The sequence below is a fragment of the Mytilus trossulus genome, chromosome 2 (assembly GCF_036588685.1).
Source record: "Mytilus trossulus isolate FHL-02 chromosome 2, PNRI_Mtr1.1.1.hap1, whole genome shotgun sequence".
Lineage (NCBI taxonomy): Eukaryota > Metazoa > Mollusca > Bivalvia > Mytilida > Mytilidae > Mytilus > Mytilus trossulus.
In genome coordinates, this window is record NC_086374.1 from 82,215,695 (window position 1) to 82,243,429 (window position 27,735).

At 31.8% G+C, this 27,735-nt stretch overlaps 1 protein-coding gene across 1 annotated transcript; it reads left to right on the plus strand.

Moving 5' to 3' along the window:
- Nucleotides 1–519: 519 nt before the first annotated feature.
- On the plus strand, nucleotides 520–26,349 carry LOC134708141 (pre-mRNA-splicing factor ATP-dependent RNA helicase DHX16-like). The gene is made up of 17 exons (XM_063568453.1): nucleotides 520–843; nucleotides 2,985–3,119; nucleotides 8,069–8,148; nucleotides 8,473–8,626; nucleotides 10,254–10,426; nucleotides 10,844–11,186; nucleotides 11,529–11,714; nucleotides 12,972–13,082; nucleotides 13,304–13,419; nucleotides 14,296–14,437; nucleotides 14,708–14,908; nucleotides 15,565–15,684; nucleotides 16,304–16,444; nucleotides 16,897–17,246; nucleotides 18,016–18,340; nucleotides 19,525–19,701; nucleotides 25,944–26,349. Exons 1-17 carry the CDS (start codon nucleotides 646–648, stop codon nucleotides 26,079–26,081), a joined length of 3,090 nt encoding a protein of 1,029 aa, XP_063424523.1. The 5' UTR covers nucleotides 520–645; the 3' UTR covers nucleotides 26,082–26,349.
- Nucleotides 26,350–27,735: the final 1,386 nt, after the last annotated feature.

Consider the following 27,735-nt stretch of genomic DNA (forward strand, 5'->3'; position numbering starts at 1 on the left):
CAGAGAGATATCAGACGATTGATCTCCAGGTCAAAGTAGGGGACAACTTTGACCAACCGAGGCCCCCAAAGTACCCAAGCTAGTTTAAACTTCGGTCTGGGTACCAGAGATGTGTGTGAGAGGGTGAAAATTACCCTTCTGATGTATTGATATTTTTAGCACCCCGATTCGAACTCGGGACCTTCAGCACTGTAGCCATCGGTCTTAACCACTAGACCACAAACTCACATAAGGATCATTTCATTCGAATGTATAAATTATAATTTACATTCCCCTTTGAGACGCTTTCGAGACAAGACAGCAATACTTCCATGAAGGGGGATATGACCTTTAGCCGGACATAAAATATTGTATACTTTCTTTAGGGGAATATACATTTAAGGAAAACAAATGTGTTTGGATATAATTTGAGTCTAATTTAGATTTAATTGGCATATACTCATTTAATCAAATCCAAATTATTTTAATTTCTGAATGTTGGAAAAATAAATCAAACCCACCTTAAATTTTGCAGTTACTTCCCCTGTCATGCACAAAACGTCACGAAAACGTGAGGAATCGTCTTCAAAATGTCAGCCTCCAGTACAAAACAATATTAATTTCCTGATTTCTCATAATATTCATCGAAGAACTTCCTAGTTAGCAATGTCATCCCTTGATACATGGGTCAGCGACAAACTGCATGACATCTTAGGAATATCTGACAAATACATCTCACAGTATCTGATTGGTTTGTGTAAAAAAGCATCAAGCTCAGATGGATTCATTGACAACCTCAGAGAAACTGAAGCAGTTGACATTAATCCACAAGTTATTCAATTTGCGAAGGAATTATGGGAAAGGGTATAACTTAAATAGTTTTTAAATATAGCATTATTGGGCTTTGTGTGTGATTGGCATAGGTATGTATGTATGTATTGGTAAATGCCTCCGATATCCGAAGAACCCCTCGAAAGCTGCGAGGGTACAGTGGCATCCATGTACACTTACTATCGGGATTAATGGAGATGTGTCACTAACGTACATTTATACGACAATTATTTTTAAAGGACAATTCAATCCCCACCCAACACAAAGGGAGTGCTAGGACACCGGGAAGTCTGTTATTATGGTGGAGGAAGCCGAAGTACTCGGAGAGAACCACCAGGCCACTCGGTGGAAACAGACAAATCAGAGAGATATCAGACGATTGATCTCCAGGTCAAAGTAGGGGACAACTTTGACCAACCGAGGCCCCCAAAGTACCCAAGCTAGTTTAAACTTCGGTCTGGGTACCAGAGATGTGTGTGAGAGGGTGAAAATTACCCTTCTGATGTATTGATATTTTTAGCACCCCGAGTGAGAATCGAACTCGGGACCTTCAGCACTGTAGCCATCGGTCTTAACCACTAGACCACAAACTCACATAAGGATCATTTCATTCGAATGTATAAATTATAATTTACATTCCCCTTTGAGACGCTTTCGAGACAAGACAGCAATACTTCCATGAAGGGGGATATGACCTTTAGCCGGACACTGGGATCAGGTGTTTCTAAGCTCTGACAGGATTTTGGGATTGATCCTTTCGGAATTCAGGAATTCTTTTTTTTTCGAATCTTGGGTTATCGAAATTTCAATTTATTTAAATTTTGGACATCTGGATTTCTTAATTTTAAGCCCCATGATTTCAGTATCAGGACTCCTCCGACCTCTCTTCAATCAGTCATGACATCTATAGTATGAGTCAGCCATATTGCAATAACCTCCATAGGTGTTCATGTGTCCATACTTTTTAGTGTAACTGGAGAGAATGATTCTATATAGACTCAAACTTGTGACCTGTATGCCCCAACTACTGCCCCGCACCACAGATTTTGCAGTCTCAAGTTCAGAAGGAGTTAATGTGACTTTGCCACCAAAATCATGTTCTCGAACATGTCGAAGGTCAATTTTGGTGCCCAATTAAATAATTCCAGTGTTAGATAGAATATTTTAAGCTAGGGTACAAATGTATGCGTTATGGAAGTCATAATGATAAATGTATGTTGAATCCTGAGGTGCATGAAGCATGACAGGACAGCTACCCTTAATACAAGTGGCAGATACATTCTACCTAGGTTGCCATAAATAAAGCACATTCATATATTATGTATATAATGTTATAACATATATATGAAAAAATTACAAATTATGAATAATGTAAATACATTACAGTATATAAAATAACCATCTGCATGAATATATTACAATATTTTTTATAATATGAATAAAACTATTTCCCCAAAAAAGCTATGAATGATGTGTCTTATTCTTAACAAAGAATGGCTCTCTTGTCCCATGTATTTTTCATGGTACATGAATGGCTGACACATCATATGGACATGATAGCTACATAGATGTGGTGTCTTGCATTGCTGACTCAAATCTCCAAGGGCTCTGTTGACCTCATCTTCAAGTATAAATTAAGTTTTATTATTGAATAGTGTTTTTAATATAATATATTCAAACAAACAAACAAACAAACAAACAAACAATTATTTGTATTAATATTATTCAAGTATTAATGTAGTTCATGCTAAGTAATCTGAAATAAAAATGAGTTTGCAAAGTTTTAGTTACAACACTTATTATTCATATTATATCATGCTAAGACTACATGTACTATAATGTGTGTTGCAGTTACATCCCTTGTCACACTCAAAATGTGAGGAATACGTGAGAATTGTTTTCAATATGTCGGCCTCTTAGTAAGTACTAAAAAAGATATTTTATCTGAATTTTTATAAAAAATGCAGTTGCCATTAATGATGAAGTATTATTCTTGAACAGGTCCAGACTTTGTTATATTTCATCTATTCAGAAAACCTGAAAAAAACAAATACTAAGTAGCATGTGTTACATGTATTGCTGGGAGTACTATTGTGTATTTTATGCATATGTCCAATGGCCTTAAGGAGAAAAAATTTAGAAGTTCTTAAATTAATCTTAATCAATATTTTCAGGCACCAAGAAAAGCTGTTACAGAAAAGGCAGGCAGAGTTTTAGAACGTCAATCATTAGAGCTACAAAAGAAGAACCAGAGTTATAAGCTTGTATCTTCTGGAAGTGAGGAGGATGATTATTCTGTCCAACCAAAGGTAGACAACTCTATCATAAAAATATATATAGAAAAGGGTTGTGTACAATAAGATTTGAGTTAGCTTACATAATCCATAAATACTGTGGATTATTTATTTTCGTGGATACCAATTTTTGTTGATTAAGAAAAAATTGTATATTTGTGGATATTTAATTTTGTGGTTTTGCTAAAGTCTGCATACAAGCCTACAGAAAATTTGTCATTCATTAGACATTTAATTTTGTGGTTCACCTGTACCAATGAAATCCCCAAAAATTTGTATCCAATGAATAATAATGAATCCACAGTAAAAGAAAAGGCATTTGGGCAGGCAATGAGACAGCAACTCAACAAACATAAACCAAAAGAAATCTAGATGTCAACATATATACAAAAGAAGATGTGGTACAGTACTTGCAACCTTAGGCGTTACTATTTCAGCGATCAATCAGCGGTCATCGATCAGTCACCGATCAGTCCAGTTCGCGTCAAACTCACGTCAGCAATCCGTCAGACTTCTAGTAAAAGTAATTGACTGATCAGACTGATCGGACTGATAGAACCGATCGACCTTGATGACGGATTGACCTGTAATACGTCACATGATAAAATAATGCAAATTACGGAATCTAAGTTTCGCTTAGTTTAATTAAAATGGCGACTAGTGAAAATCGAACGTTCAATGATCATGATGATACATTTTGCTTACATAATAATAATTTAGCAAAGTTTTATTGAAAAGAAATGTACAGATAAAACCTAACATAAATATTATTATTAAAGAATGGTATTTTTGTTTTATTTAGGTTATATATTTTCAAACACGGCGGGTTTTAAAACGGTGTCTACATCGCGATTTTTATTTTTTTATTTTCCAAACATACTCGGGAAAAGCAACGATTTGTATAGTTAGAACAAGGATTTGCATAGCTATACAAATCCTTGTTATCATCATAAAATTCATTAAAAAAACTTATCATAATCAAGGACTTTCTATATATATTCCTGTCACAATCGAAGCCTATAAAATTTTAATAAAAAGAAGACTAATTTTGAATATTTTAAACAACACGAAATAAAATGTAAGTAAGATTTATCTGACACTCTCAATTTCATAAAAAAAACTATTCTAATCTATAGAGAGTACAAAAATCCAAGAGTGGTCAATAATTTTTAGCAAAATGAAGAAATATTTGCATTTAAGGCAACGCGTACAAAAATTAAATATTTTTTTCCTTACCGTAGGCATATTTTATGAAGAACAGCCAATTCTGATGTACAAAAAGTACTGAAATCATATGACGGTTAATAATGTGTATCAAAATAAATCAACAACTGCATTCTTATTCAACAAAAATAAAAGTTTAAGTATATAAATTCTCAGTATATCTCAATTCTGATTAGAAAACTTGTCTCAAGATTGTAAAAATAACTGATTTCAAATAAAATAGCATCATTTCTAACAAAAAGTATTTATTTTGGTTATTTTTAACAATGCGAATAAAATTTTAGTATGATTTCTCTGACACTCTTTTAATTTCATGAAATAAAAACTATTCTAATCTATAGAAAGTACAAAAATCCAATGGCGGTCAATAATTTTTAGTAAAATGAAGAAATATTTGCATTTTAGGCAACGCGTACAAAAATTTAATATTTTTTTCCTAAACGTAGGCATATTTTATGAAGAACAGTCAATTCTGATGGACAAAAAGTACTCAGATGATATGACGGTTAATAATGTGTATCAAAAGAAATCAATAACTGCATTCTTATTCCACAAAAAATAAAAGTTTAAGTATTTTAATTCTCATTATATCTCAATTCTGATTAGAAAACTTGTCTCAAGATTGTAAAAATAACTGATTTCAAATAAAATAGCATCATTTCTAACAAAAAGTATTTATTTTGGTTATTTTTAACAATGCAAATAAAATATTAGTATGATTTCTCTGACACTCTTTTAATTTCGTGAAAAAAACTTTTCTAATCTATAAAAGGTACAAAAAATCCAATGGCGGTCAATAATTTTTAGTAAAATATTTGCATTTTAGGCAACGCATACAAAAATTAAATATCTTTTTCTTAAAGTAAGCATATTTTATGAAGAACAGCCAATCTTGATGTACAAACAGTACTCAAATCATATGACGGTTAATAATTTGTATCAAAATAAATCAACAACTGCATTCTTATTCAACAAAAATAAAAGTTTAAGTATTAAAATTCTCAGTATATCTCAATTCTGATTAGATGACTTGTCTCAAGATGGTAAAAAAGACTGATTTCAAATAAAATAGCATCATTTTTAATAAAAAGAAGACTAATTTTGGTTATTTTAAACAATGCGAATACAATTTTAGTATGATTTCTCTTTCACTCTTTTAATTTCATGAAATAAAACCTATTCTTATCTATAAAAAGTAAAAAAATCCGATGGCGGTCAATAATTTTTAGTAAAATGAAGAAATATTTGCATTTTAGGCAACGCGTACAAAAATTAAATAATTTTTTCCTTAACGTAGGCAAATTTTATGAAAAACAGTCAATTCTGATGTACAAAAAGTACTGAAATCATATGACGGTTAATAATTTGTATCAAAATTAATCAAGAACTGCATTCTTATTCAACAAAAACAAAAAGTTTAAGTATTTTAATTCTCATTATATCTCAATTCTGATTAGATGACTTGTCTCAAGATGGTAAAAAAGACTGATTTCAAATAAAATAGCATCATTTTTTTATAAAAAGAAGACTAATTTTGGTTATTTAAAACAATGCAAATAAAATTTTAGTATGATTTCTCTTTCACTCTTTTAATTTCATGAAATAAAACCTATTCTTATCTATAAAAAGTACAAAAATCCGATGGCGGTCAATAATTTTTAGTAAAATGAAGAAATATTTGCATTTTAGGCAACGCGTACAAAAATTTAATATTTTTTTCCTTATCGTAGGCATATTTTATGAAAAACAGTCAATTCTGATGTACAAAAAGTACTGAAATCATATGATGGTTAATAATTTGTATCAAAATTAATCAAGAACTGCATTCTTATTCAACAAAAATAAAAGTTTAAGTATTTAAATTCTCAGTATATCTCAATTCTGATTAGATGACTTGTCTCAAGATGGTAAAAATGACTGATTTCAATTAAAATAGCATCATTTTTAATAAATAGAAGACAAATTTTGGTTATTTTAAACAACGCGAATAAAATTTTAGTATGATTTCTCTGACACTCTTTTAATTTCATGAAACAAAAACCTATTCTAATCTATGAAAAGTACAAAAATCCAATGGCGGTCAATAATTTTTAGTAAAATGAAGAAATATTTGCATTTTAGGCAACGCGTACAAAAATTAAATATTTTTTTCCATAACATAGGCATATTTTATGAAGAACAGCCAATTCTGATGTACAAAAAGTACTGAAATGATATGACAGTAAATAATGTGTATCAAAATAAATCAATAACTGCATTCTTATTCCACAAAAATAAAAGTTTAAGTATTTTAATTCTCATTATATCTAAATTCTGATTTGAAGACTTGTCTCAAGATGGTAGAAATAACTGATTTCAAATATAATAGCATCATTTCTAATAAAAAGAAGACTAATTTTGGTTATTTTTAACAATGCGAATAAAATATTAGTATGATTTCTCTGACACTCTTTTAATTTCATAAAAAAAACTATTTTAATCTATAAAAAGTACAAAAAATCCAATGGCGGTCAATACTTTTTAGTAAAATGAAGAAATATTTGCATTTTAGGCAACGTATACAAAAATTTAATATTATTTTCCTTAACGTAGGCATATCAATAAAAAGAAAAACAATTTTGGATATTTTAAAGAATGCGAATAAATTTTGTATGATTTCTCTGACATTCTTTAAACTTTATAAATAAAACATAAATTTTAACTATATACAGTGAAAAAATCAAATTGTGGTCAATAATTTCCATTCAAATGAAGAAATGATTGCATTCTGGTTGAACAAAATTAAAAGTAAAAAGATACTTCTTCTTCAAATATTCAAATTTTATACAAAATTTGTCAATAAAAGGAATTTATAGCAACAGATTGAAATTGAAGTTACAACATTTTCAAATATGAGAAGAAAAATTTGCATTTTACGCAACGCGTACATAAATTTAATATCTTTTTCCCTAAAGTAAACATAATTTATGAAGAACAACCAATCCTGAAGAACAAAAAGTACTGAAATCATATTGCGGTTAATAATTTTTATCAAAATATTAAATAACTGCCTTCTTATTCCACAAAATAATAGTTCAAAACTTCAATGGCGGATTATCGGCATTTTCATAGGTAGAAGTTCATATTAACTGAGACATATTATGTATTACATGTATATATGTTTCTAATGTTTACAATATTTAATACAAAACTATTAATCAACAGAAACAATTTAAGGCTTTAATTAAGCATCTAATATAACTGTTATACTATTTTTACTTTTTTATTGCAACCAAATTAACGTGTAAATTATGGCGTCTTCGTTGAGGTCCGCGTTCATGGATCGTAAACACTGTTGAGTTCGGTTTACATAAGAATTTGAAATATATACGTATCCGTCCGATCCGTGCTAAATTTGATTTACTGATCGATCGATGACCGTTGTCACGGTCACTCCCACATAGCTTATTTGACTTATCTGACAGATCCTATGGGTCACCGATCACCGATCAGTCATCGATCAGTCAAACATCCGTCACCGATCATTCACCGATCAGTCAAGTTCACGTCAAACAGTAACGCCTAAGGTTGCAAGTACTGTATGATTGCCAATGAGACAACTATCCACAAAAGTTGTTTACACGTGTCAAAACAATATGTTAAATTCTTATTACTTTTGAAGTAATAAACTAAGCAATGCTATAAACACAATAATTTTTTTGGAGGATATGTAGCTAAAAGTTGTTTTTTTTATCTTTCAGAGACGGAAGGCAGAAAAAAGACAGAAGCACCTACGAAAGAAACAAGAATCTTCAGATGAAAGTGATTCAAATCCAGATAGGTAGGAGTCTAGTTAAACCATAAAATTACACTGCAGTTCCTAAAAGACTTGTTTTTAAGCTGTTACAGAAAATTAAATACATGTCCAATTTGTATAAACATCACATATTAACAGTATACACTTATTTCTTGCTATGAGAACAATAAACTTGCTATTATCTAGTAAATAAGTGTTTTACTATACACAAAGTTAGAGGAAATGTTTGTTTCCAGTAATAAAAAAAAAAATTACTGGCAAATTGTCTTTTTATGCTTTATTTTCATTTAGAATTTAGAATGAACATTGCTGTTATTTTTATTTTGAAGGGGGATATTATCTTTTCAGGGACCTTGATGCAGATGATAAAATGGATTCAGACTCTAGTGATTCAGAAAAAGAAAGGCTACAGGATCTGGAAGAAAGGGACAAATTTGCAAACAGACTTAGAGAAAAAGATAAAGATTCACAGAGAAAAGTCATGTCAAAATCAGAAAAAAAGGTAAAAAGTGGTATTTCTTAAGCAAATATTTCACATGTAGTTTTGAAATCTTCATTTAAAACAGAAATGCTTGTGATAACTTATACAGAATTGGTGATGAAAATCCAGAAGATGTTTAATCAAAACAAAATGATCATTTTGTATACCTGACAAGCTTTTAGATTCTTGTAAAGCTTCACTAAAATGAGGAAATATTTGGTCAAAGGGGCACAACTCAACTATTACAGTAAAATTTCTAATTATCCTTTATCATGCTGTTCTGACAACAACAATTCCAGATGAGCCAGTTTTGTACTTAGCGTACTAGCCTTAAGTGGGTCATCAAAAAATCGAACGCCAGTTGGGGATATCCAAAGACTTAAAAATTGATATTTGCTACTTCTAAGCTAATCACACTGTATTTAGAAGAAAGAACAGACTAGTCAGCTGTTGAGTCAGGGTAATGTTTCTACAAGAGTGACATGTCTATATGCAAACTGTAAATCATGAAATAAATGCATTAAAATAAGCAAGGTGCCAATGAGACAACTCTCCATCCAAGTCACGATTTATAAAAAATCCTAATAATAGGTCAAAAGTACCGTCTTCAACACAGAGCCTTTGGTCACATCTAACAGTAAGCTATAAATGACCCCATATGACTATTGTAAAACAATTCAAACTGGAAAAACCAATGTTGTAATCTATATAAAAAACTAAAAAAAAGATAAACACTATTCAAACAACTATTGAACATCAGGCTTCATACATAGGACAGGTCAATAAAAATTCAATGGGTTATTGATATATATATATAAACTGTACTATGAAAGTACTTTTATTCATAGGGAACCAATTTTTGTGGTTTTCGTTGATGACTGTATCCACGAATTTAAGTATCCAACGAAATTATTTAACAGTTGTCCAAATCAAGACATGGAAAGATCCTGATGTTGGTTTGACTACTGATATGACCTAGAGAATATATTGAATCATGCCAAATCTGAGCTGTCACAGGACTATGAACTACAGCTACAGGCAGAATTATACCCATTTTATCTTTAATACCTAAACTGTACAACTTTTGATTGTTTAATTCTCTTAAAAAAATATTTTTGATTAATGAAAGTCAGATTTTTGGTATTCTATGATCAAATGTTCATTTTATATCTTTGTACATATGGGAAATAATAATTTCAATCATGCTGGGCTTGCTTTTGATAAGAATTGTTTTATAATTGAAGATACATTTATAGCATTTGTTTTATGTAAGTGTTTTATTTAGGTAACATTTTTATGACCAAATTAACACCTTTGATGGTCATTAATCTGTTGATCGCTCTATCTGGGTTAGTCATTGTGATGAATACGATTTACATGGGTCAATGTTTATTTTGCAATTCCCTTCTATCCAAACAATTTGAACCTTTGTTTCTAATGGATTCAATTTTTTTCCCCGAAAACTAAATCCACGAATTTAAAAACCCACGAACATGTTGCACAAACCACTAAAGTTGATACCCACAAATTAAAGTACTTTCACAGTATTTGTACATACTTGTTTCTGTTTTTCTTTTGTCATGGTATTTTCTGTCTTTCATTAATTTACACTTTCTGATTGTTGTTTTTTTTCAAATTTTCTTTGTAGGCGTATGAAGAGGCAACAAAACGTCTGCAATTAGAAAGAGAAAGCAGAAATAACATAATACCAGACTTAAGGAAGAAATCTCGAAGAGACTACTATAAAAAGAGACATAGGGATAAATTAGACGATTTAGAGGCTGAAATCATAGATGAAGAATTTTTATTTGGTGATATGCCGTATGTATTTTGATTCCATTAATTATGTGATTTATTGCATTGTCTGTTTTGAAACCGATGTGGAGTTAGAAGAAGAAGATTCACAGTTCTTGAATAGTGGTGGACCTGAAAAACTAGTTAGGTCCATTAATTTTGAGTGTTCTAATGGTCATGTGACTCATATACAAAAAAAGAAGCTAAACATTTATCAGGTTTGTTTTTTCTATTGAAATCCTGCTATGCAGCGATTCTGTTTCAAATTATATGCATGCTTTAGAAAAGCTATTTACGTTTAAAGTAACAGAATCTGTGTGCCACCAAGAAATGACAATACCATTGTTATTCAACATGATTGTCAATTTTAATTTCTTTAGTTTGGAATTGTTTAGAATATGTGTTTCGAAAATAAGTGTTAAATACACATTTTTTTTTACTTAGTTTAACAGAAAGAGAAAAGAAAGATATGAAATACAAGAAAAAAGTGTTGCAATTGGCAAAGGAACATCGTAAAGCTGGTGAGAAACAGAAAGCAGACCATTATTACATGCCTAAAGATGATGTTAAACCTACAGAAAAGTATGAAGAAGATGACACAGAAAAAGGACCAAATTATGAACAGAAGCGCTGGGAAGAAGACCATGTAGGGGCAGCTATTATGAGATTTGGTGCCAGGGATGCCAAAGAGAAGGCTCGAGAGAAAAAGTCTGTGAAGGATTACGATGTGATTATGGACGAGGAAATAGAATTCATTCAAGCTTTACAGATGCCAGGAACCAGAAAGGTAAAATCTACCCGTAGAAATTATGTGTCTGAAAGAGTTAGAAAGCAATATATATATTCTTCATACTTTGTTTCACTTTTATTTCGTATGTATGGTATTTTATACCTCAGAAAAACTGAATTATAAATTAGGATGCAGGTTAAAGCAGTATTTTTTGGAATGAGAAAACAAATTCTTTCAAATAATCTAATACAATTTAAAAAAAGTGATTTAAAGTTGTGGAAAAAAGTCTTAGGTTGTATTACTTAAATTAAGTTTGTCACTACAGAACTGAACTTTATATAATCCATGTCACATGATGGTTTATCACAATGTTAAAGACCAATTATTATTTTTTAACAGGATGAACCAGATTTGTCTGAGAGAGAGATGAAGAAAATGACAATAGAAGAAACACAGAAAAGTTTACCTATTTATCCATTCAAAGAAGATTTAATTGCTGCCATGGAGGAACATCAAGTTCTAATAATAGAAGGAGAAACAGGCTCAGGAAAGACAACTCAAATACCACAATTTCTTGTCAAAGCAGTAAGTAGTAAGGGAGATCACTCAAATATAAAAAAGAAGATGTGGTAAAATTGCCAATGAGACAATTATCCATAATAGACCAAAATGACACAAACATTAACAACTATAGGTCAGCGTACGGCCTTCAACAATGAGCAAAGCCCATACTGCATAGTCAGCTATAAAAGGCCCTGATAAGACAATGTAAAACAATTCAAACAAGAAAACTAACGGCCTTATTTATGTAAAAAAATGAACGAAAAACAAATATGTAACACATAAACATAAAACATAAACGACAACCACTGAATTACAGGCTCCTGACTTGGGACAGGCACATACATAAAAATTGTGGCGGGGTTAAACATGTTAGCGGGATCCCAACCCTCCCCTAACCTGGGACAGTGGTATAACAGTACAACAAAAGAAATACCACATTTCTTGTCCAAACAGTCTTCTTCTTTATGTAGATGCCTCCAATGTTGGAGCACACAGCTGTGTTCCCTTAAAGGATTAGTTTTTAACAGGGTTAGACAACTCTAGTACCACAAAAGCTCATCCAGAACTAAGTACCAGGGGAGACAACTTAAATACCAAACTATATCAATCCAGAAGTCAAAAAAAGGGGAGACAACACCATGCCAAATTATTAGTCTACAGAAAAATCTGTACAGTATTATAGGGTTATTGCATGAATATTGGGGAATATTGTCCCGAGTAGAATTTTATATTGCACGAGCTTGCGAGTGCAATATATGTTCTATGAGGGACACTATTTCACAATATTCATGCAATAACCCTTTTATTGTATAGCAATATAATATTTGAAAGTAAAAATTAGTTTAAACTAATATTTTGTCGTTGATGACGTTATGAATTTTGTAGATTTATTGCACTAGTGCAATATTGGAATATATTGCACGCTAACTTTTGGTTACTTTCTGTGGGAAATGTTATATTGCTATACAATAAATCCCTTTATTCTTTATCAAGTCTTTACCCTTTGTTCTGAAATAAATTTTTAGCCTCCTTGGATTTTCAAATATTTTGGCCTTGAGCATCAATGAAGATTCAAGAGATATAAATTGTTGAAATATTCATCTGGGACAGTGTAATTTGTAAACTAAGTTCTTATAAAAACTCATAGTATTGCAAGTACATGCTTTCCTCAAAACAAAAAATGAAATAAAATTTAATCTGTGTAAATTAAAAGTAAAAATATTATTAGTGGATGATCGTGGATCAGCAGGGTTGTTAATAAACACTACATTGTTTTAGGGATATACTAAAGGAGAAAAGAAGATTGGGTGTACCCAGCCAAGGAGAGTGGCAGCCATGTCTGTAGCAGCCAGGGTAGCAGAAGAAATGGGATATAAACTGGGGAATGAGGTCAGTTCAATCATTGATGTACAAGTTTATGCATGTATTGGATACTAGGTTTTTGTTAAGATTTTATTTCATTTTTTGAAACTCAAACTGTCACATTTTTCTGTCATTAAGAATATCGCAATAATTTCTGAATTTACCATTTGAACTAATAGATTATAGATTATAAATCATAGAACCTGTCAGATGAATGTAATGGAAACTGCATTGTGGTTATTTTTTAGGTTGGATACAGTATAAGATTTGAAGACTGTACATCAGAGAGGACTATGATAAAATATATGACAGATGGTATGTTGTTAAGAGAATTCCTGTCAGAACCAGATCTAGGAGGATATAGGTAAGAATTTGGGGTCATTGTGGTACGATAAGGAAGGAAAGAGGGTAGATTTAAGAGGCTTAGTCAAACAATATACATTCCTTATCAGTACAAGACATGTATGTTTTATAAGAAACTTTTGATTGGCTGAAAGCAATTCTTAGGCACATCCTACATCTTATTGTATTTCTCTTTAAATTCACCATTCATGACAGCACATGCTTCTAATGACAACTTCACAGCAAGGGAAATAAAAATTTAAAAAAAATATTTATTAAGTATGCGCGAGGTTACAAAAAATTCCCCTAAAATTGAAACATTTTTTTTTCATTACACATTTTATTTTTTAGACTATAAGTTGTTACTTTATGATAAGTTACAAATATCAACCCAAAAAATCAATTAGTTTTGGCCCCAGATGACTTGTGAAATGTTTACATCATTGAAAAAGCTTCAAATCATCTCTCTTTGGTGAAAAAATGCATTTTTTTGGCATTAAAATGAAATAACTTTTAACTCATAGGTGACCTATATTTTTATTAATTTTTTTTCAAATAAACTGTATTTTAACTAAACTATTATTAAATTAAGTGATTTCTGTAATTAAGTTCTTTTTTCATTTCAATATTGCCTTTTTGTCTACTATTAGTTCAACAGAAAAAAGTATCTTAATAAAAATGCATGCTTTTTTCGAAGGCAGATTCTGAACAGTAACCCCATATTTTATTTTATTTTTCTATTAAGTATAGAATAAAGTTTATTTATAGAAAAAAAATAGGGAAATCCTATATTTAAAAAAAAAAATGATTTAAACGGCAAGCCCCCTAAAAAGCATAAAAATGTTATTTACTATTATTAATAAAAGAATAGAAAATATTATTATTTTTCTCTTTTCAGTGTAATGATAATTGACGAAGCCCATGAAAGAACGTTACATACAGATGTATTGTTTGGATTAGTTAAAGATATCGCCAGATTCAGACCTGACCTTAAACTTCTTATTTCTAGTGCTACCTTGGATGCAGAAAAGTTTTCTGAAGTATGATAAATTAATGTCATTTGAAAACATTGATTAAATTTAAAAACACGAAAAAAAACAACCCGTTGAAACAAAGGTTCCAATACAAAATTACACACAACCAGACTCTTATAACATACACACACTCTTTTCAGTGATATTTAGGTTAAAGATTTTTTTGCCACTAAAATTTATTTACATATAAACTATTAAATCCATTATTTATTTTCTGACTTTTGAAATTATGCTTATTGTTTGCTTATTTTTCTGTTTCTTGTTATTTTGTTACAGTTTTTTGATGATGCTCCAATATTCCGTATCCCTGGTAGGCGGTATCCTGTAGACATATACTATACCAAAGCCCCGGAGGCTGATTACTTGGATGCTGCTGTTGTCTCAGTTCTACAAATACATGTCACTCAACCTACTGGAGATATTCTGGTGTTTATGACTGGTCAGGAAGAAATAGAAACATCCAATGAAATGTTACAGGTAAATGATGGGCATCGATTGTCCCCAATCTGCTGGAAATATGAAATGTTATAGGTAAGATGGGAGGGGCTTTTTATTGTTTTCAATCTGTTGGGAGATAGGATAATTTGCTTTGCTGTCAGAAGAAAATTAGAACCAATCAGTGATATATTAATTAGCATATGTAGAAAATGTGCATACCTGGCAACTGTCACTATTTGCGGGGGATTTCCCCATGGGGGTTCCCAAATTGAAATTTTGAAAGAGCAATTTTGTCCACAATTTTAAACAAAACAATTAATTTTACAATGACTAGGTTTATAAAAGTATGAAAAAGCCAAAAAACAACATTAAAATGTATTTGAAGGCCCCCTTAGAGGTTTTAGGGGGCTATGACAGCCATCTTGCACGCAAAACCCCCATGGGCATTTTGAAAAGTTGGCAGGTATGAATGTGAGTTGTTTTAGATGCTTCAGAGAGCAATAATAATCTGTTATATTTGTTTGTTGGGTATAGGTTATACAACTCTAGACATACAAATTACAATGAGAAATATGGGTTATGTCATGGCCCAGTTATAGTATGTGTGGACCCAAGTATCACACAAAAACTTCTACATTTAACTTAACAGTTTTATACTAACCAATCAGTTTATGAACAATATGTTTTATTTATAGGAGAGGACAAGAAAGCTTGGTAGTAAGATAAAAGAATTGATTATTTTACCCATTTATGCAAACCTTCCATCAGACATGCAGGCAAAAATCTTTGAACCAACACCACCAGGAGCCAGAAAGGTACTGCTTGAAAAATGTTTGTTATTAAATGTTCACTGCTGTGTCAATAACTATATATAGCCCATACAGATTCCTTGGAAGCAATTAAGGCACAAAAAGAGTCACTTGTGTCCACTATAAATTCAGAAATTATTGCGATGTTTTTATTATTGCAAAAAATGAAACGGGTTATCATCACAATAATTAAAATTTTCATTTTAATTTTTTTTTCTTTGAATCAAACAGGATTTTTCTGACTATTTTAGTCTAAAATGACAAATTCCCTATAATAATGCACCCAATAATTTCTGAATTTACAGTATTTTATCCCTACCATGAAATGAAACACATGTTACTTTGTCTTTATTATAATGGAAGCCATAATTGTGAGGTATACATGTTTACATTTTTTACTATTTCTCTGTTTGAGTTATTACCCTTGGACTAGTTTGAATGTGATAAAAGCTGAAACATCGATATTTTTACAACTTTATATTTATTAGCTACGAGCACAAGCCCCCTACAAATGCAGCTGTTTCTTAAGAAAAAATAGAAGTTTTAAATTATTATGTAAGTGAATAAGTGTATAGATCAGAATGAATATAAGTTAACAAGAAATATGCTCTTTTCTTTTTTTCAGGTCATCTTGGCCACTAACATAGCAGAGACCTCTTTGACTATCGATGGGATCAGTTATGTAATTGATCCTGGATTTTGTAAACAGAACAGTTACAATGCCAGGACAGGAATGGAGTCATTAGTTGTAACACCTATATCTAAGGTAATCTATAGTCAAATCATTACTCCCAGAATAGCCATAATGAATCATTAGTTGTTACACCTATATCTAAGGTATTCTACAGTCAAACCTTTACTACAAGGAATGAAATCATTAGTTGCTACCCCTATAAAAGGTATTCTACAGTAAAACCTACACTTTCCAGGCACTGTAAATTCAGAATTTCTTGCAGTGCGGTTTTTGATAAATAAACTGATGTATGAGATTAATAATTCAGAATAAGGTGGCTTAGTTTTATTTATCCCCTTCTATCAAATTAAGATTTTTTTTTTTTAATTTTTTTTTTAAATGAGCACTCAGGCTGAGATTAATTTGAATACCCTAATCAAATATAGATTGTTTATTTGATTGTTGTGATTTTTTTTTTGAATGACAGGGATGAAAGTCTTTTCATCTTCCTGACCATTTATGTAAAACAAACTGTTAAATTTTAGGCATCAGCCAATCAGAGAGCAGGAAGAGCTGGGCGTGTGTCAGCAGGGAAATGTTTTAGACTGTATACAGCATGGGCATATAAAAATGAACTTGAAGATAATACAATACCCGAGATTCAGAGAACAAACTTAGGAAATGTTGTCTTACTGCTCAAAAGTTTGGGTATAAATGACTTGATCCATTTTGATTTCATGGATCCTCCACCACATGAGACATTAGTTCTGGCATTAGAACAACTGTATGCTCTAGGAGCATTAAATAATCGGGGAGAGTTAACAAAACTAGGCAGGAGAATGGCAGAATTTCCTGTAGATCCAATGATGTCAAAGATGATACTGGCCTCAGAACAGTGAGTTTTTATCCACTTGAGGGTTTGGGAATTTTAGCCCCACCCAAGATAGTAAGGTGTTTATTTGTTATTGTGTCTGTCTGTCTTTGTAACCATGTGTCTGTCCATTATCAAGTTTAAGGTTCAAAGTAGGTTACCTTTGAGTTGTGGTCAACACAATGATGTTACTTTTCAAAGAATATATGCTAATTAGGGTTTAACCCAGATTGCACAGTATACTGACCATAACAATGTGGTCATTGGAATTCTGTCATGGAACAGTGGTTTTCAATTAATAATCAATTTTCAATGTTTAATTTGCAGCTTAAGTTAGGAACTACTTTTGATAGACTATGAATTTTTCTATAAAGTTGCATTAATATCAATACACCTCAGTTTGTTGATCAGTTTGAGGTCCTGTCTCCAAAGTCATGGTCCAGCAACTAAAAATTATCTACTGTCCATCAGGTTGTGTTTTTCTGAATTTTCTACCAACAGGTGAGACATATCTGTGTCAACAGTTTATTAGAATAAGATTGAAATGTTACGTCTCAGCACTTAAGTCTATGTCTTTAGACTGTTTTCTTATTAGATGAATTGTATTGCATGAAAAAAAAAAATTCTGAAAGGGACCTAACCTATATTCTAGTTGCAACCTTACATTGTCAAGATAGTGTGCAGAAAATTTAAAAAATGATTAAATTGTTATTTTTTTATCCTATGACAATGTATTACATGTTATATTAAATGTTTAATATTTTTTTTACTGTTTTTACAATTTAAATTTCAGGTATCAGTGTGCAAAAGAAATTCTATCCATTACAGCAATGTTATCTGTTAATAATTCAATATTTTACCGTCCCAAAGATAAAGTGGTTCATGCAGATACTGCTAGGCAGAATTTCTTCCGACCAGGTGGAGATCATATGACATTACTTAATATTTATGAACAATGGGAGGAGACTGACTACTCCACTCAGTGGTGTTTTGAAAACTTTATTCAACATCGTTCAATGAAACGAGCGAGAGATGTTAGGGACCAGTTAGAAGGATTGTTAGAAAGAGTCGAGATTGAGGTCTCTTCAAAGCCTGGTGACACAATCGCACTTAGAAAGGTAATAAATACACTGACCTGCATTTGTTGTTAGTTTTTTTTATTAAAAGATTCATATTTGTTGTGTTGGAGCCTTTGTGAGCTGAATTTATGGTATTGGTTTTTATACGACCGCAAAAATTAAAAATTTTTTAGTTTGTGTATTGGTATCACGTTGTCGGGAGCGGTGGGGGCATCGTCGTCAGCGTTGTCTGAAGACAGATGGTTTACGGATAATAACTTAAGTACAAGTAAATAGAAATCAATAAAATTTTAACACAATGTTTATAACCACAAAAGAAAGGTTGATCGTTTATCTAGTTTCAGGACAATAAGTTTTGTAGAAGTACTTCAATTGCTCTGAAATTGTACAACAATGTTAAATACCATAAGTAGAAGGTTGGGATTTATTTTAAGGGTTATGGGGCAAATAGTCTAGAAATAAAGGGCCAAAAAGGGGTCAAAAACAAGCATTTTTGTAGTTTCAAGACAAAAAATTGTGTAAAAGTGTATGAATCTTTCTGAAATTATACAACAAGATTCCATACTACTAAGGGATGGTTAGGATTGACGTTAGGGGATTATGGCTCAAACCATATATGAATTCGGGGTAAAAAAGGGGAAAAATACTGTGATTTGAATAAATACAATAATTAAGAAATTATGATTGTCTCAAGATCATTAGCTGTAAATTTATTTTTAGAAATTACAACAATCAATTAATATTAATTTTAACCATGACTGTATGTCATTTTATTTTTTATTGTCAATAATGACCATATAAGAATAGCTTTGATCTGTATCGTATGTATGATGCCAGATGAGAAAAGTAATATTTTATGACATATTTTAATGAGTAGTTATTATTGACACAGCAGAACCCAATAGACTCACAAGGAGACAATAGACACCCCATGAGAACACAATTGACACACCATCGTATCACTAGAACACAATTGACACACCATAATATCACTAGAACACAATAGACACACAAGAAGAACAAAAATAGACACACATAATGTTGAATTAGTTGAACTTAATTTTTGTGAGTCCATTGGGTTCTGCTGTGTCAATTGGGTTCTTCTTGTGAGTACAATGTTTTGTGATTTTCTTGTTGATAAGTAATTGGATATTTGTTGAGATAATTTAGTTGATCAGTATCTAATTTAAAAAAAATGATATATTACTTCTTCTTTTTTCCAGGCCATCACAGCTGGATTTTTTTACCACACAGCTAGGTTATCAAAGGGAGGTAATTACAGAACTGTCAAACACCAGCAGACGGTTATGGTACACCCTAACAGTAGTTTGTTTGAGGATCGACCAAGATGGCTTATCTATCATGAACTTGTTTTCACAACCAAAGAATTCATGAGACAGGTGATTATATATACAAAGATAAATAAACAAAAATAAAATTTATAATACAGGTGTCAGATTTCGTTAAAATTTCAGTATTTGCTTCTCAGGTATTACTATCTGCTGCCTGTTGTTGTGTTGAGTATTTGTAAAAAGCTTTATATTTCAGAAGGTACAAGACTTGGATGCTTCATATCTTGTCTGCAGATACCTAATGTTATGCTGTTTCTGTCTGTCATATGTCCATTTTCCATCAGACCTTGACCTCATTTTGTGGATCTTATTAAGGTTAAAACATGATGATAAGTTCTGTTTCACAAATACTGTAAGCAGAAGGTCAACTATTTGAGGTTTATGGAATGATTGTAATGGGTACATTTCAGTCTGGTAGGTTTCATCTGACCTTGACCTAATTTTCATTGTGCATTGATTAATGTTTAGTTTTCATGTTATGCTCCATTTTTCAAGTACTAAAAGCAATAGGTCAACTAATTTCGATGTATGGAATGATTGCCAGGTATACATGTCTGACTGCCAGGAATACATGTCTGACTGGCAGGTATCATCTGACCTTGATCTCATTGGTCAAAGTTAAGTTGGTTTTTTTTGTCTGATTTTGAAATACTTATAGTAATAGGTCAACTATAATTGGTGTATGGAATGATTTACATGGCTGGCTTGAAGTTTTGTTCCATTTTTCAATTACCATAAGCAATAGGTCAACCATATTTCAGGTTTAATTTTTTTTAAGGTGTAACAATACTTATCTTACCTTGAACTCATTCTCATAGATCTTTAAAAATGTTAAGTTTATATGACATTTCATTATTTTTTTGCAATGGCTGGACGACATTTTTAGCTAACCTGGCCCAAAGGGCCAAGTGAGCTTTTCTCATCACTTGGCGTCCGGCGTCCGGCGTCGTCGTCCGTCGTCGTCGTCCTGCGTTAACTTTTACAAAAATCTTCTCCTCTGAAACCACTAGGCCAAATTAAACCAAACTTGGCCACAATCATCATTGGGGTATCTAGTTTAAAAATTGTGTCCGGTGACCCCGCCAACTAACCAAGATGGCCGCCATGGCTATAAATAGAACATAGGGGTAAAATGCAGTTTTTGGCTTATAACTCAAAAACCAAAGCATTTAGGGCAAATTTGACATGGGGTAATATTGTTAATCAGGTTAAGATCTATCTGCCCTGAAATTTTCTGATGAATCTGACATTCCGTTGTTAGGTTGCTGCCCCTGAATTGGTAATTTTAAGGAAATTTTGTTGTTTTTGGTTATTATCTTGAATATTATTTTAGATAGAGATAAACTGTAAAAAGCAATAATGTTCAGCAAAGTAAGATCTACAAATAAGTCAACATGACCAAAATGATCAGTTGACCACTTTAGGAGTTATTGCCCTTTATAGTCAATTTTTAACCATTTTTCGTAAATCTTAGTAATCTTTTAGAAAAATCTTCTCCTCTGAAACTGCTGGGCCAAATTATTTGAAACTTGGCCACAATCATCATTGGGGTATCTAGTTTAAAAATTGTGTCCGGTGACCCCGCCAACTAACCAAGATGACCGCCATGGCTATAAATAGAACATAGGGGTAAAATGCAGTTTTTGGCTTATAACTCAAAAACCAAAGCATTTAGAGCAAATCTGACGTGGGAAAAATTGTTAATCAGGTGAAGATCTATCTGCCCTGAAATTTTCAGATGAATTGGACTACCTATTTTTGGGTTGCGGCCCCTGAATTGGTAATTTTAAGGAAATTTTGCTGTTTTTGGTTATTATATTGAATATTATTATAGATATAGGTAAACTGTAAACAGCAATAATGATCAGCAAGGTCAGATTTACAAATAAGTCAACATGACCAAAATGGTCAGTTGACCTCTTTAGCAGTTATTGCCCTTTAAAGTCAATTTTTAACCATTTTTCGAAAATTTTATATATCTTTTACTAAAATCTTCTTCTCTGAAACTGCTGTGCCAAATTGATCCAAACTTGGCCACAATCATCTTTGGGGTTTCTTGTTTAAAAAATGTGTCCGGTGACCTGGCCATCAAACCAAGATGGCCGCCATGGCTAAAAAATAGAACATAGGTGTAAAATGCAGTTTTTGGCTTATAACTCAAAAGCCAAATAATTTAGAGAAAATCTGACATGAAGTAAAATTGTTAATCAGGTCAAGATCTATCTGCCCTGAAATTTTCAGATGAATTGGACAACCTGTTTTTGGGTTGCGGCCCCTGAATTGGTAATTTTAAGGAAATTTTGCTGTTTTTGGTTATTATATTGAATATTATTATAGATATAGGTAAACTGTAAATAGCAATAATGTTCAGCAAAGTAAGATCTACAAATAAGTCAACATGAACGAAATGGTCAATTGACCCCTGTAGGAGTTATTGACCTTTGTAGTCAATTTTCAATCTGCTTCCTTTGTTTAATATTCACATAGACCAAGGTGAGCGACACAGGCTCTTTAGAGCCTCTAGTTAGTTGAGTTAGATTTATATCCTTTCCAACTTGAACCTAGATTGTGGTATAGACTTTACTACAGCACTGAACTTGTCTATGACCTCATAAATTTGGAAGTGAGGCTAAGATTTTATTATTAGTATAAAAACAAGAAGATGTGGTATGGTTACCAATGAGACCAAATAATGTATAAGTTAGCTACTTTAGATCACCATATTGGCTGCTTCTAAGTAACTGAATATGACATTTGTTTTTCTGTTGGTTGATATAGTTGAAAATTTTCTTTTATCAGTGTTTATGGACTTACACATTTTGAAATTACTTTGGAGTTTAGTAGTTTTGATATTAAAAATGTTATGCCCCATTTATGGTCCACTCAACATAGAAAATGACAGTGCAAGTTTCAGGCCAAAGTTTTTGGTCAAGGTAGTTTTTGATGAAGTCTAATCAACTCGAAATTTAATACATTTGTACACATGTTCCTCATGATATGATCTTTCTAATTTGAATGTCAAATTACAGTTTTGACCCCATATTTAAGGTACACTAAACATTGAAAACAAAAGTGTAAGTGGGGCATCCATGTACTATGAACACATTCTTGTTTAAGTAAGTTTTTTGTGTGCGGTTTATTTTAATGAGTATTGGTCTGATATGCTTTGACCTCATTTTTGTCGAGCTGCAACTTTTGTTGCAGAAAGCTATACATAGGGATAGTGATCCGGCGGCGGCAGCGGCAGTGTTAGCTCACTTCTTAAAAGCATTATATTTTAGAAGGTGAAAGACCTGGATGCTTCATACTTTGTATATAGATGCCTCATGTTACGAAGTTTCTGTCAGTCACATGTCAAATGTCCTTGACCTCATTTTCATGGTTCAGTGATCACTTGAAAAAAAAGTTCAGAGTTTTTGCAATGTTGAATTCTCTCTTATAATAAGTAATAGGATAATTATATTTGGTATGTGCTTACCTTGCAAGGTCCTCATCCCCGTAAGACAGTTTTCACTTGACCTTGACCTCATTTCATGGCTCAGTGAACAAGGTTAAGTTTTGGTGGTCAAGTCCATATCTCAGATACTATAAGCAATAGGGCTAGTATATTCCGTGTATGGAAGGACTGGAAGGTGTACATGTCCAACTGGCAGGTGTCATCTGATCTTGACCTCTATTTCATGGGATCTTGACCTCTATTTCATGGTTCAGTAGTTATAGTTAAGTTTTTGTGTTTTGGTCTGTTTTTCTCATACTTTAAGCAATAGGTCTACTATATTTGTTGTATGGAATGATTGTAAGGTGAACATGTCTAGCGGACAGATTTGGTCTTTTTATCAAATACTATACGCCAAAGGTCAACTATATTAAGTGTATGGAAATATTTTATGATCTATATATTAGTCCCTCAGGTTTTATTTGACCTTGACCTCATTTCCACAGTTCATTGCTCAGTGTTAAGTTTTTGTGTTTTGGTCTATTTTTATTAAACTATAAGTATTAGGTCAACTATATTTGTTTTATGGTCCCATTGTTAGCTGTACATGTCAGCCTGGCATGGTTCTTCTGATCTTGACCCCATTTTCATGGTTCATTGGTCTGTGTTTAGTTATCTTGGTTAATGTAAAGTTTATGTGACGGTTGTAATAAAAGCTTTATATTTAGGACTATCAACATAATATCAATGATTAGTAAAGAAGGCGAGACATTTCAGTGTGTCCACTCTTGTTGAACAATTGTGGTGGTCTGTATCTTAGCAAAATCTTTTATCATTAAACAGTGTAATGTATGTGACTTTCCCAAGTCAGGAGCCTGTAATTCAGTGGTTGTCCTTGTTGATGTGTTACATATTTGTTTTTTGTTTATTTTTTGTACATAAATTAGGCTGTTAGTTTTTTTAGTTCGAATTGTTTTGCATTTGTCATTTCAGGGCCTTTTATTGCTGACTTTGTAGTATTGGCTTTGCTCAATTTTGAGTCTTTATGGTGACCTATAGTTGTTAATTTCTATGTCATTTGGTCTGTTGTGGAGAGTTGTCTCATTGGCAATCATACCACATCTTCTTTTTTTATATATTAAACAGTATGTTTTGTTTTGTTTAAAAGTATATTAGAAAGTTTTAGCTTCATCTTCTTTCAAATTGATGTTAAAAGACATGTTAAAGGATTGGCTCAGGCCATTACCTTAGAAATTAATTTAAACATGTTTGATATAACAACAATATTTGGTATGTAAATTTATCATGCTGAACATGTGCATTTGACAGTTTTAACTTGTCCTTGAACCTAGGGTCAGCGTTATTAGTGTTATCAGCTGTAACATATTTCAAATGTTGCAGAAGACATTACATATATTAACCCCAGTCATTCCTTAAAAAGCACATATTTATAAACAAATAAATCTAAACCAATGTGCATTCAAAGCCTTGGCAGTGATATTGTTGGCTTTTTTCTAAACTACCTCTACCCTTTTTTATTGGGAAAATATGCGTTTTTTTTATCAAATTGTGAAATTTATAATAAATCATGAATTTGACTGGAACTTCAATTTGCAGACCCCCTTTCAAGATTTCAAGAGGTAAACACTTATTTTCAGTGATGATACATAAATAGACCCTCAAATCTGCACATATAGTCATTTTAGGCATGAAAAATGTTTAAATGAACGTTTTTCAGTTTGTATTCATACACAATTACAAAGCCTTTATTCTCCTGTAATTTAAGGCAAACAATATCACTGCTTGGTATACAAACCTTAATTAAACAGGATGATTTTTTTTGCAGTTATTTGAAATGAATTTAGTTATATTCCTTCTTTTATTTTTGAAAGTTGCTGGATCTAATATTGATTGATTGATTGATTGGTGTTAGCTTTACACTATAATTATCCCTAAATAAAGAAAGCCTCTGGCCTTTGTTAGTCTTGTATTATTTTAATTTTAGTTTCTTGTGGACAATTTAGAAATTAGTATGCGTTCATTATCACTGAACTAGTATATATTTGTTTAGGGGCCAGGTGAAAGACGCCTTTGGGTGTGGGAATTTCTCGCTATATTGAAGACCTTTTGGTGACCTTCTGCTGTTGTTTTTTCTATGGTCGGGTTGTTGTCTCTTTGACACAATCCCCATTTGCCTGCTCAATTTTATACCAACAAAATTGATATCTATTTATAACATTTCAGTTAGGAACACACAAACACACACTACAGGTTATTAAATTGGTTATGCACATCAGGGCTGCGGATACACAGTTGTTTTTATGTCATTTGGTCTCTTGTGGAGAGTTGTCTCATTGGCAATCATACCACATCTTTTTTTTTATATTTTATCCAGGAAAGGCTTTTTGAAAATGAGTTAAACTTCTTTTTTAAATTTGGGAATGGAAATGGGGAATGTGTCAAAGAGACAACAACCAAAGAGAAGATAACAGGGGAAGGCCCCCAATGGGTCTTCAATGCAGCAAAAAATTCCCGCATCTGGAGGCATGTTTCAGCTGGCCCCCAATCAAAAATTTATACTAGTTCAGTGATAATGAACGTCATACTAAACTCTGAAAATATACACAAGAAACTAAAATTAAAAAGCATACAAGACTAACAAAGAAATTTCTCTAACACTCTTCTTGTACTGTACAAAACCACCCAGCCCTAGATGAGATGTGCCATCCCTGTGTCCCATGTATGCTTTTAAGACAACCGTTGTACATTTAGACCATTATAAAAAAATCTATGAATGTATAAATGAAACCTAATCTAAGGTGGTTTATTTAACATGTGATATATATAATTTTAGGTAATAGAAATAGAAAACAGCTGGTTATTAGAAGTTGCACCTCATTATTACAAATCTAAAGAACTGGAAGATGGATCAGGAAAGAAAATGCCTAAAAATACGGGAAAAACGCGAGAAGATGTGACGAGGAATTATTGAGGGAAGAAACTGTTATGGAGAGCATTATGTTTAACTTTTATAAAAACTGAAACAAACAAATAAATCAGAATACACATGTAGTGATATTTGCTGGAATTATTTGTACATGTTTCTGAAAGCATTACTGAATCTAATATGGATCAGTGTCTATGGTTCAAGAAAGTTCCTATAACAATTAGTGGGAATGAGATCCATTACAATATTTATGTTGAGTAAGTGAGATTCATATTATTATATTTATTATACTTCAATAAAAGATGTCTGCAAATTTATGTTTGATGATATTTGATGCAAATGGTTCTGTGATTCAGTATGTAATATGATGTATATTAAGAAAACAAACTATTTATTTAGAGTTTAATCTATCACTACTGTTTTTTGTTGATCCTGGGAATTTTGTTGCAGAAAGCTCCAGCGACGGCAGCAACATAAGCTAACATATTAAAAGTTTTATATTTTAGAAAGTGGAAGAACTGGATGCTTCATACTTTGTTTATAGATGCCTTATGTTACAATTTTTCTGTCTGTCACATGTCAATTGTCCTCGTTTTATGGTTCAAAAACTACTTGAAAAAAGTGAAGATTTTTTGAAATGTTGATTTCTTATTACATGTATGAATAAAAGGATAACTATATTTAGAATGTGCATACCTTGTAAGGTCCCCATGCCCTTCAGACAGTTTTTATTTGACCATAAAATCATTTTATGGATCAGTTAACAAGGTCAAGATTTCATGTTCAAGTCCATATATCAGATACTATATGCAATAGGTCTTCTATATTTGGTGTATGGAATGATTGGAAGGTGTATATGCAACTGCTAGGTGTCATCTGACCTTGACCTCATTTTCCTTGTTCATTGGTCAATGTTATGTTTTTGTTGTTATGTTTTTTTCTTAGATACTTTAAGCAATAGGCCAAATTTATTTAATGCATAGATTAATTGTAAGGTGAACATGTCTGTCTGACATGGTACATCTGACCTTGACGTCATTTTCATGGTTCATTGGTCAATGTTTTTTTGGTTTAATCGATTTCTAAGAAACTATAAGCAATAGGTCAACTGTAATTGATGTATTGAATGATTGTAAGGTGCACAAGCATTTCATGTTTGGTTTATCTGACCTTGACTTCATTTTCTTGGATCATGTTTAGTTTATGTGATACTTAAAGTAAAGCATTATATTTAAAACTATCAACATGAAATCAATGGTGAGTAAAGAAGGCGAGACATTCAGCATGTGCACTATTGTTTATAGTTTGATTTTATATTGCTTATTGTGTATTAAAGTTATAATAGGATTTATCTTTGCATTACCTAAAAAGTAAAATAACAAAAAATACCAAACTCTGAGGGAAATCTAAGTTCATAAGAAAATGGCAAAATCAAGAGCTAAAATACTTCAAATGAAAGGATAACATCTGTCATATTCCTGACTTGGTACAGGCATTTTCATATTTAGAAAACGGTTGATTAAACCTGGTTTTACAGCTAGCTAAATCTCTTACTTGTATGACAGTCGCATAAAATTCCATTATATTGACACCAATGTGAGCTAGATGTCAGAAAAAAATATGTATTCAACAGATATCATAAGTATATATGAAAGAAACATGTTTTCATCTTTCACCTTATCTTGTCAGAATGAGATTT

Coding starts and splice junctions, on each gene's coding strand:
- LOC134708141 (XM_063568453.1), top strand. CDS start 646: ATGTCATCCCTTGATACATGGGTCAGCGACAAACTGCATGACATCTTA. Junction 8,627..10,253: donor TGTCAAAATCAGAAAAAAAG/GTAAAAAGTGGT, acceptor TTTTCTTTGTAG/GCGTATGAAGAGGCAACAAA. Junction 19,702..25,943: donor CCAAAGAATTCATGAGACAG/GTGATTATATAT, acceptor ATATAATTTTAG/GTAATAGAAATAGAAAACAG.